We start from the raw sequence: 11,434 nt of genomic DNA, 5'->3' as shown, positions 1-11,434 counted from the left end.
CCTTTCAACCTCTTGGCTACAAAGGGTTGATCTTCTCACCGTGTTCAAAGGGTTCAGATCAATTTTACGCCGTAGGTATTGTCTGTCGCGGTAGAAAGCCATTTTTCTTCTTTTTTGTTAAGAAAATCACACGAAGTTTGAAGATAGGAATCCAGAATATTTGTTCCGTTGAGACAGAAAGGTCAAAAGTATATCACAGCGTGGAGATACTTCAGATCCTCCTTGTCCACAAGGAAAAATATTCTGGTATCATGTCAAAATAGGGCCACAGTATCACATGATTTTCGACAGCAGTTTCAATTATCATATCAAGCTGTGAATAACCTTGAAAAATCTTGTGATGTTGTGTATATATACTTTCTTTATTACTATAAATACAAATGAATAAAGGCTGCAGAATCTCGAATTGACAAATTTAATTTGCATTATTTTATTACTCCGTCTTTTTTGGATTTTTTAAAAACATGCTTGTCATTAAGCGTGGTCACAAACAATTATCCTAAAATTCACATAATAAAAAATATGAAAGAATATTAATGAAATAGGCGCCAAATGCCAGATTGAGGATCATTGTCCATTGTTTTGATACCATTGTTTTATTATGTAATACCGGTAACCTATCTTAAACAAAATAAAGGCATGACAGATACTGCCTATAACATGATAATCAGTTGAATTAAAATATCATTACTTTGAGTTATGCTATTTTTATACGAATCTTCATATTGCTTAAAAACACTGGCTATTTGTCTTTTTTCTACTTTATAGGAATATATGTTACAAATGACCGTTACATTAATAAAGAAACACGACAGCTGTAAACAAACTGTGTTGGTATGAAAAGGATTTCAACAGTAAAAATAGATAATAACGATATGGAGGGGTCTAATAATGGAGGAAAAAATCTTAGGAGAAAAACGTCATCCATATGGCAGAGAGCTAAAAATAAAATCAGAATAACACCAAAAGATGCAACACCTGTGAATTGGAAAATCATTGGCCTTGTATTCATCTCAATGGTAAATTGACAATTTTGTGTCCAAACAGAAGTACTTAGAAAAAAAATAATCTTACATAGCGGATGGAAGCCTTTATGCTAAATCAACTCATGACAATACAGTGGAATACTTGTTAATATTATTAAAACATCAATCGATATATGAACATATATTGTATATACAATAATACGTACCTCTTTTTCGCTTTGTCTTTTCTAGTTCACTGGAACACTCAGTCTTACATTTCTGTTTCCTTTCCTGCCAGAAATGATTTTGGTAAGTTACATGCTCCTTCAGTGCGACTTTTAACTCTTTTATAAAGGCATTTCAATATACTTGAAACATCTTCCTGTAGTTCTTTGGTTACCAAGAGACAGACAAGGGTTACTATGCAGGAATGGTGGCCTCCATGGTGTTTGCTGGCAGAGCAGCAGGAAGGTAGGGAAATTCCAACTCACGAGATGGCATTTTATTTTTATCTACAAAGAATTAAAGAGATTAAATAATAAGTACATGTTATTGCATAATGTACATTTTACATAAATTTCCTTTTTTAAATGAATGTTGGCTATAAATACTCTAGATTGTGTGCATACGTGCAATAAATCTATAATGTATTTTTTTGTAATGTAAACCATTTTTCATTCATTTTTACATCAGCTTTTTCTGGGGTTGGTTGTCTGATAAAATGGGGCGGAGACCAGTCATGCTAATGACCATATTTGGAAATGGCTTTTTCTGCTTGCTGTTTGGATTTACCTCTAATTTACCCATGGCTCTTATCATAAGGTTTCTAGCTGGTTTAGCTAATGGTAATTCATATTTTTACAAGATTATTATTTAAGAACTGTTATGTACCCGCTTAAACTGATAAAGAGAAATAAATAAGATCGCCTTTGCAATTCTTTTCAGAAACAAGTTTCGATCATCCTTCAAAGTTCTAACCCTGTTACTGGGATTAATTTTTCATGATGTTATCTTATCTATAAAGTTCCTTTAGTAGTCATATTTTTTCCCTATTGAAACTTTTAATCATTTTATCTTAAAAAACATGAAGTCTTTCAATAATTTTTGGAACACATTCTTTAATTACATGTAGGCACCGCAAGCATTTCCAAGGCGATTCTATACGAGGTTTCAGATGATTCTAATCAAGCTACCGGATTGTCCATCGTGGCCATGTCTTGGGGAGCAGGGATCATACTGGGGCCAGCTGTTGGGGGTATGGGACCAAAAAAAAACAAATAAAAGTTTGAATTATTGTCATATATCACAGTTTACCCTCCAAAATGTTGATAACTTTGACACTTTCACAATTTGCTATGTTCTTGACATAATCGTATCCCATCTATATGTTCTTGTTTGCAGGAATTTTATCCAACCCAGCCTCTAGATATCCCTCTATGTTTCAAAAGGATGGTGTGTTTGACCAATTTCCGTACCTTCTCCCTAGTCTTATTGTGGCATGTGTCTGTTTTGTGGTTATCCTTGTCGACTTCTTAGTTTTACCCGAGACTAGGAGCAGAAAGTGAGAAATGTAATGGTTTATCAAGTAAGTTGTCAAAGAGCAACAAAATACAGACAATCGGAAGAATAATAACACTTTCAATAATTCATTTTAGACAACTAGAATTAGACGTAGAGGAACAAACTGAAGAGTTACACAAGTTGGTTCACAAGACACAACAGAAGCAAACAAAAGAGACTGACAGAAAGATCTCTTTATCAATGGAGGATCTCCACTGTTATACAGATAGAGCAGTATATGACGTCAAACTATATCAGTCCTGTCAAGACCTGCGCAGGTCATGTGACTTAGATACGAACAAGGCGTTGAAAACGCCGACAGAAAACACGACTGAGGAAGCAGTAAGAGTTGAAAAGAAAATATCCAAGTGCATCTTCAATGAAGTCAAGAGTACAAGTCTTTTTGAAATATTAAGGTTACAATATTTTCTAATTGTCTCAATATTTCAATGGCTGTTTTTTTATATTACGAAAGTCTTTTATTAAGACAAAATTTCAACTTTATCAACACCTCCCTAAAATTGGAAAGATTACTTTTTTGTTTCTATGCTTATTTTGAAAAAAGTGTATTTTAAAGAAAAATATGTTCCACAAATAATATGAAATGAAAGTTTATGCATTCACCTTAATAGTTTTTAGGCACAGTCTTATGTTCTTTGTTTGTCCTAAGTCTTTGAGTTTAATGGAGAGACTCACAGTGTTCTATATTAATATATTATTTTTATTGCATTTTATTAATTCTTTCATTTGTGTTTCAGTACGCCAGATTGTAGAAAGGCTATTTTTCTGTACACAGTCTTTTCTTTCTCGTCCATTGGTTATGAGGAAATATTTACGATATGGGCATCAACCAAAACAAATTATGGTACCATATTTCCTTCATTTATTTCAACATTGCTTGATTTGAGAGTTCTAAAATAACATATGAAAGTGACCTCTAAATTGTGGCAATTTCTATAAAAGTTTTTTTTTGTTATTTATGGGAAAATTTATCATATATTTTACAGATGGCCTAGGGTTTGAGACAGATGAAATTGGTATGGTTCTTGGCCTATCATCTTTCCCCATGTTGATCCTCAACCTTTTCATCTATCCATTCCTTGATAGGATATTTGGAACGAAAAAGGTAATCTTTGATATTAAATAGAGCAGGGAAAACTTCGGCATTTAAAAAGCTTAGTGTAACAAAAGAAACTGATTATATGATACTATGAAAGAAAATGGACATGAAACAAAGACATAATAATGAGCAAAGAAAACATTAGTCTGTGTTCATCAAATGTGTTTGTTTCAGGTTTTTCTTGCATATTTTTTCCAGATGTACATATTTTAGTGTTGTACAGATATTAATTTATCTTCAAAATTATAAAGTACACTGTATATATATATTATTATTTATTAAAAAGATATTATCAAAAGCGTTATTTTTATTGAAACATATACTAGTAAATTATTAAATTATATAATTTCATTCACAGTATTCATGAATCAATTCCTAGGCTATTTTTAAGTTGAATCTTCCTTTCTATCATTTATATTTTCAAATGTATATATATATACTATACCAGGGCTGTTCAATAAACAATTATTTTTCAAATTTAGCCTTAATTATTTCGTTTAAATACTAGTATTCTTTTTTAATTAAAACACATGTACGTAACATTTTTTCCAATTCCTGATTGTTTTTAGAACACATTTTTGAGTATGGCCCTTCGTATACAGGAATATGGCAGGTCCTATGATCCTGGGCTTCTTTCTTTTTTCTGAAAGGTGTTTTTTTTTTCAAGTTTGGAAAATGAAAGTCAAAGGTTGAAAGATCTAGCGAATATTTTTAAGTGTGACAAAACATTAACTTTCCGTTTATCACCAAAACTCCTTATATCTTCATGGCGTGTAGGTTTGGACGCTGTCATGAAGAAATTTAATGTATGACTGAAGATTTTTTTTTTGCAAAAAATTACTTTCTAGTTTCAGAAATTAAACCCTCCCCGAATAAGAATTTGAACAACAAGATCACTAACATTTAACAAAATGACATACTGTATATTCTTTATTTTTCGCGAGTACTTATTGTCGCGAACTGTCTTAATTGTCAAATCGCGAGAATTATAATTCGCTAATGGACGGCTGATCAACAGATTTTACATGGATTTCATCACCATAAGAATAATAGCGAGTAATAGTTTTTCGCGAATGACGCTTCTCGCGAAATCACGCGGAATAATTCCTCTCGTATAATTAGGAATCTACAGTATAAAACTGTTTTTTTTTCCTTTTGCAATTTGTAATATTAACTTGTGTTATATTTCTTTTAAATTTGTTTCGAGGGTTTACAGCAATGGATTCAAGTTTCACTCTAATTTGAATTTCATATTCATTCTTGTTTTCACTCATTTTTCAAAACATAGTGTGACCATTAACTACTAAGCTTTTTTTTACTGTCAAATGTTTCTGTAAAGCAGTGTAAACTACCCCCAAAATGATGCCTATAAATTTTGCTATATGTCTTAAAGTCAATCAAACAACAGTGATAATTTGTTGAATTTTGGCAAACAGGACATTGGTTGTTGTAAGTCTTTGTCGCCAGGGACGGAACCCATTTTTGATGCCCATTATATTATTTTTGTTCATAGAAATCCACCTGCTCATGTGTCTATAAAATAGACATTAGTTTTCCATCTTCTCACAAAATAAACTATGTGATGAAAAGTGGTCACATAAACTGTAAATAATTCATTAAAGATTTAATCATGAGAGAAAGTCAAGCTTAATGTCATATGATTTCTATGTTGTACGTCATAGAGCTCATGACATTATCTATTGATTCTCGTTTTTATAGTTAACTTTATTTAAAGTTAACGAAAGTAAAAACTTTTTTTCGATTTCAAAGCTTAAAATTCTTAAATCTGATGCTAGTGATACAAACTTTTAAACTGATCTTTACATATACAAGAAATTGTTATATTTAATATAAAAAATATCCATGTATGAATTGAAGAACATATACTATAACAATCTGAAATCCATAGTAAAAATACTTTGATTTACTACAGTAAAAACTTTGATGCTATACTAAACAACATAATATTTAACTATAGTAAACTATAGTTAACTAAAATATTTTTGTCGAGGTAATTAACTTATCATTATTGTCATTTTTACAAAGTCTAAAGTCATTTCTCAATGTTTGTTTTTAAAATTATTGTAGTATTATTAAGAAATTCCCATTTTGTCTTAGTACTCCTTAACCTTTTCTTACCTGTATTGATCAGCTAAGACGAACTGAGAAACACCCACCTGATTTATGCAGAATAGACGAATAACGAATAATTCACCTGTTATCAAATGTGCATCATATAAGAAATTAATATAATGGTGTCACCTGCAAAAGTCATTTTACTGCATATTATTTACATTTAAATATTGATCCTTTTGGAATTTAATTGCAGTTGTCTGCCATCATGTCTTCATTGACAATTGCTGATTCATTCACTGAATGTGGCTTTTGGAAAAATGCAATAGAGTTTGAATTTTTTGAAATAAGATGAAAACCCTTGGATTAAATTCAGTAATTTTAATCTTTATCTGGCTCACACTCAATTCAACTACCTAATGATATTTTTTTTAATTTGATGATATTTGTTTTCCACCTCCCAAGCCCCTGGCAATGGTATCAAAAAACAAATTGTTAGATAAAAATTTGGCATCCATATCATGAATTGCCCTTAACACTTCAAACGGACTAATATAAATTATATCATTTTTTGTTGTTTCAAAGGCAAAAGATAATGATGAAATATACTTACTTATAAAACTTGCGATATAAGTAATAAGATATATGGAACAAGAGGCCCATGGGCCACATCGCTCTCCTGAGCACCGTGGCTAGGAAAGATTAATTCAGGAAATGCCTAAGTAAAATCTATGCATACTTGAATCTACACTAACTAAGGGTGCTTACATATTTTTTGACTAACTGTGTTTTTTTCCCAATAAGTTATTATGTATTTTTGTGGTCCCACCCAATCCAATGGGTCATGATTTTAACAAATCTTTATCTTAACTACCTGAGGATGCTATCATATGAACAAGACCAATCAAGATTTTTCCTATATATTCCTATGTAAAACTTTCATCGTCCATTGTGGCCCCGCCCAACCCCCGGTGGTCATGATTTGAAAAAACTTAAAGCTACATTACCTGAGAATGCTTCCATATAAATATGACCAATCATGGCTTTGCTGTTCTCAAGAAGATTTTTTAAAGATTTTTCCTGTATATTCCTATGTAAAACTTTGATCATCCATTGTGGGCTGGCCCCGCCCTACTCCCGGGGTCATGATTTGAACAAACTTGAATCTACACTACCTAACGATACTTTCATATAAATATGACCTATCATGGCCTTGCTGTTCTTAAGAAGATTTTAAATGATTTTTCTTATATATTCCTATGTAAAACTTTGATCGTCCATTGTGGCCCCGCCCTACCCCCGGGGGTCATGATTTGAACAAATTTGAATCTACAGTACCCGAGCATGCTTCCTTATAAATATGACCAATCATGGCTTCGCTGTTATCAAGAGGAAGATTTTTAATAAATTTCCCTATATATTCCTATGTAAAACTTTGATAGTCCATTGTGGCCCCACCCTACCCCTGGGGTCATGATTTGAACAAACTTGAATCTACACTACCTGAGGACATAAGTGTTATCTTTCCTGGCCCAGTGGTTCTTGAGAAGAAGATTTTTGAAAAATGCCATTAATTTTTCAGTAATTTTCAATTATCTCCCCTTGGAATGAGGCGTACCCCTTCATTTGAACAAACTTGAATCCCCTTTACCCATACTTTGTGGCAAGTTTGGTTGAAATTGGTCCAGCGGTTCTTGAGAAGAAGTCGAAAATATGAAAAGTTTACAGACAGACGGACAGACAGACGTCGGACAAAATGTGATCAGAAAAAGCTCAGGTGAGCTAAAAAAAGTAAAATCAGTACAAATCGTGAGCAGAGCAAAGCAAACACGAAACATTTAGAAGTGGGGTCAGGTGTCATGAAGGCGAATCTCCTGTCGGTAACACTCGCAATGTGCTCTTTGACCAGTGTATAAATGACAAACTTTTTTAAATACGTCAGTCGGCATCCGACTTACTGGTAAATTGTGTTTACCTCGATTTAGAAATTGTTCTTATGACGAGCATTCTCTTGCGTATTGTATCTACTGGAAAATATAAACTCCATCATTCAGCTATGCATGTTGTACAGGTATACCAGATTATTGCTACATGAGGGAGGTTGACGGAATAAAGGTCATCATGTCTGTCTTAAAGTTTTATTATTTTTATACCATGAGCGTCAACTTTTTTGGGTAAAATATCTAAATATGAAACGGACGTAATTGTAAGACTGTGGTATTAAAGGTATGTTTTGAAATATTGAATTTTGAATTTTGGAATAAAAAAAAATATTGCTAATTGATAAAATATCATCGATATCTGAAAATGGATCTGAAGGCCAAAGCAAGAGACTTTCTTTACAAGTAAAACTTTTTCTTTTAATTCTGCTTCATATGAATACAAAAATAGGTATGTTACAACTCTGTAACAGAAAACAGTTTGTACCAATGGGAATTCCAAATTCTGACAGATCAATGGTAGACTTTATCCCCAAATAGTTTTTAATAAACACTTTTACCAGTGAAATATATAGAGAGGACGAACAGTATTCAAGCTCAAAAGTCCATTGAGCAATACAAAATAGGAGCAGAGCAAACTAGCACCTCCAAAACATCAGAGGTGGGATCAGGTGCCACATTTTAGGCTGTTTTTTTTTTTAATACGTCAGTCAGATTAATTTGCATTGATTATAATTCTTTATATCATTCACTTTACCTTTACCATTCCAGACATTTATAATCTGTGGCTGTATTAATGGAATCTTGATGACTGTTACACCCATGTTACATCTTATTGAATCAAGGTTTGTGAACACATAATTTATACATGTACCAGAATTCATCCATTATAGACAAATATGTTTCATATTTGGATATTTCACTAGAAGAAAGACGCCAGTGGTAACTTAAGTACAAAACTATATGATAAACAGGATGGCTTCAAACTCTCTATCATCAACTTCCCTTACTTATAGAAATATACCTTATCACCTGCACAGTGCACACGGAGTTTATATGTCTCCCAGTTGATTCAGTTGACCCAGTTGATACGCAAGAGCATGTTCTTACATACATTCGTTCATTTCTTTTTTTATCTCTTTTTATTTTTATTTGAATATTCATTGAATAATAGGGTAATTTTTTTTTATTTTGGTTATTGCAACGTGCATTTTTATGTTTAAAGTTAACATATATTAAAAACATCTCTTATACTTACAAACATTTTTTTTGTCAACTTTGTACCCAAGGGTTGCAGGGGTGTAACTCCCAAACGAGGAATAAAAAAATCATTGTAATTTTTTTTTATAAAGTTGATTTGATGAACGTTAAAGCCATCACTCTGGTGAAGTCTCCATAATTTTATGAAAATAAAGTATTCATCTTGTTTGATTCACAACTTTGAACTTTTGAAGTTTTAAAGAAAGTGACAAAAACAGACAAAACATATAAAAAAAAACCTTCAGTATCTGCCTATCCTTAAATAGCATAAACCATTTTAAATGATTGTACATGCTTACAACAAGTCATGCATTGTGATATATTGGTGTTGTATTAATTTAGTAATTCACCGTAGTTCTGGTTTTCCAGTTCCCCGTCCATGCTGTGGACTATCCTCCTTGTTCTGATTGTTCCACAGAAGATAATGACTAGTTGTTTGTTCACTGCATCGTCACTCTTCATTAACAACTCATCACCACCTCACATGGCGGGCTCCGTCAATGGTATCGCCACCACTTCCACAGCTATTGCCAGGTAAATGATTACAATGATTATTACTCTCACATAACATTCAGTGAGAAATATATACAGTAAAACTCATCTTATCCGGGCACCACTGGTTACAAAGAAATTGGCCGGATTAAACAACATTTTAAACAAAGGGTTTTCACTTAAATTGACTTTATGTTAACATTGCATTATGCAAGATTTCGGATTACACAGGATCCGGATTAGACAAATTTTACTGTATTTATCATTGTTCCTTATTCTTTTCACAGGACCTTGGCACCCACAATAGGAGGCAGTATATTCGCATGGTCTATAGGAAACAATCTAGAAGCACCGTTTGATGTCAACCTGCCTTTCTTTATCTTTGGATTCATTTTATGGCTGATCAGTATATATAGTTTATTTATGCCAGAATCTCTTAACAGAAAAAAGACTTAAAACTAACAAATATATATATATATATATTTACAACAAATCCGTGTTTTATGGGAAACCGAATTCCACGAGTATAGCAAGGTAATGGAAATTGTAATTCATTGTTACCTTGTATATGGATTGCAATATTTTATGACATTTTTATGAGAAATGGAATTCCACCAACTAAGCAAGGTCGTAAAAATTGTGATTCTTTGTTACTGTGAACATGGACTTAACTAAGTGTTTGCAGTTTTATATATGTCTGGACTTAAGGACTTGCATGCCACCCATTGCTCATTTTCTTCAAAATCAGAATTAGTTTTTTAATAGCAATGCACAGAAAAAAAAATATAATGTTCACTTAGGCATTTGCTTTATAGTCCATTGAAGCATTTACCATTAGCAATACGAGAATTCCAAGCAGACCTCCAAATGATGGTAAACTGAATAATGAGAGATGGTAACAGTTGCCAACTTTGAGCTAACTGGTTTTGGGGTACCTCAACTGTTTTGAATAAACTTCTTAGTACGTCTGTCGTTGACTGCTTTTTACCGATTCTTTGCAAGGATTTATAGTTGCATTCTATCTTTTTTTTCAAAAGTTAAGTTTCGTGGGCTATCCATTACTTGAGAACTCAAAAATCGAGGAAAAACAGACATTGTTCCGTCTTGAAGATATCGATGTAATCACTCATTTTGAAATAATTCAACTGTAATACTCGCTTGACGCTCCACGTATTATCTTTTGACTTCCTCCCATAGACTTTTTTTTGAATGGGAGGTTGACATTTTGTCATGCATATGAGGGAGCGTTCTATATTTAAATCCATCAATTTGCGTTTATAAAATATTCAAAATGCATATATAATCCACTTTTCAATAACAAAGCGCTTTAAGCGTTGTGTAAATAATGACAGACTGATAAAATATAATATTGTGCGAGAAAAAAAAGAAATAAAAATTAAGGCTTATCTTTGAAATTTGAGAAGAAAACACTTGCCTTAGCCTTCAACTCGACATTCAGATACATCGATTTATCAGTTTAGAGTAGCTATCACCTGCAAATGATAATCATGTCTCCCAACATATTCGCTTCCCAAGAACATGCTCTGAGTATGATCAATTTTTAAAACAAGGCAGACTACTCACACATAAGTTGCTATAACAGGGATTTCAACAACCCCGTTAAAGGTGAAATATCCCTCTGCTCCAAATTTCATCAATTTTTATTTTAAAATTCCAAACATTGATTTTCATTAACAACAATAGCATTTAGGGTCAATATCCCTCTGCTCCAAATTTCACGATTTTTATTTTAAAATTCTAAACATTGATTTTCATCAACAACAATAGCATTGAATTCAAATGGAAAATAGTTTGAAGTATAAAGCGTTGCTTCCTTTTCAGAAATGAATAATATGTCAAATCATGATGTTAAGAAAATTTGATATGGTAAATAGAAAGATCATTATTTTTTTTTCTCACGATAAAATTAGAAATATGAGGTAGATATAAAAATAATATTTACTCTCATACCTTTCTAATTCTCATTAGAAAACATACTGAAGCGTTACATTTTAAATCAGAAT

The 11,434-nt window shown here is 32.3% G+C and overlaps 1 protein-coding gene across 1 annotated transcript; it reads left to right on the top strand.

Annotated features, from left to right (window-relative positions):
* The first annotated feature begins 875 nt into the window (after nt 1-875).
* Nucleotides 876-9,866, top strand: LOC134258806 (uncharacterized). The gene is made up of 12 exons (XM_062741390.1): nt 876-1,019; nt 1,218-1,274; nt 1,354-1,436; nt 1,659-1,810; nt 2,098-2,220; nt 2,367-2,526; nt 2,621-2,941; nt 3,284-3,390; nt 3,533-3,651; nt 8,430-8,503; nt 9,288-9,452; nt 9,698-9,866. The coding sequence occupies exons 1-12, from the start codon at nt 876-878 to the stop codon at nt 9,864-9,866; spliced, it is 1,674 nt and encodes a 557-aa protein (XP_062597374.1).
* Nucleotides 9,867-11,434: the final 1,568 nt, after the last annotated feature.

The sequence above is a fragment of the Saccostrea cucullata genome, unplaced genomic scaffold (assembly GCF_032062105.1).
Source record: "Saccostrea cucullata isolate Sc308-1 unplaced genomic scaffold, CSIRO_AGI_Scuc_v1 ctg1356, whole genome shotgun sequence".
Taxonomy (NCBI): Eukaryota; Metazoa; Mollusca; class Bivalvia; order Ostreida; family Ostreidae; genus Saccostrea; species Saccostrea cuccullata.
The sequence above is the reverse complement of the archived record's forward strand: the minus strand, read 5'-3'. Positions and strand labels throughout refer to the sequence as shown.

What these genes read in the sequence shown, in the direction of transcription:
- LOC134258806 (XM_062741390.1), top strand. Translation starts at nt 876, where the DNA reads ATGGAGGGGTCTAATAATGGAGGAAAAAATCTTAGGAGAAAAACGTCA. An exon ending in TCTAGCTGGTTTAGCTAATG is followed by an intron (nt 1,811 to 2,097) that starts GTAATTCATATT and finishes AATTACATGTAG; the next exon opens with GCACCGCAAGCATTTCCAAG. An exon ending in ACTTCCACAGCTATTGCCAG is followed by an intron (nt 9,453 to 9,697) that starts GTAAATGATTAC and finishes TTCTTTTCACAG; the next exon opens with GACCTTGGCACCCACAATAG.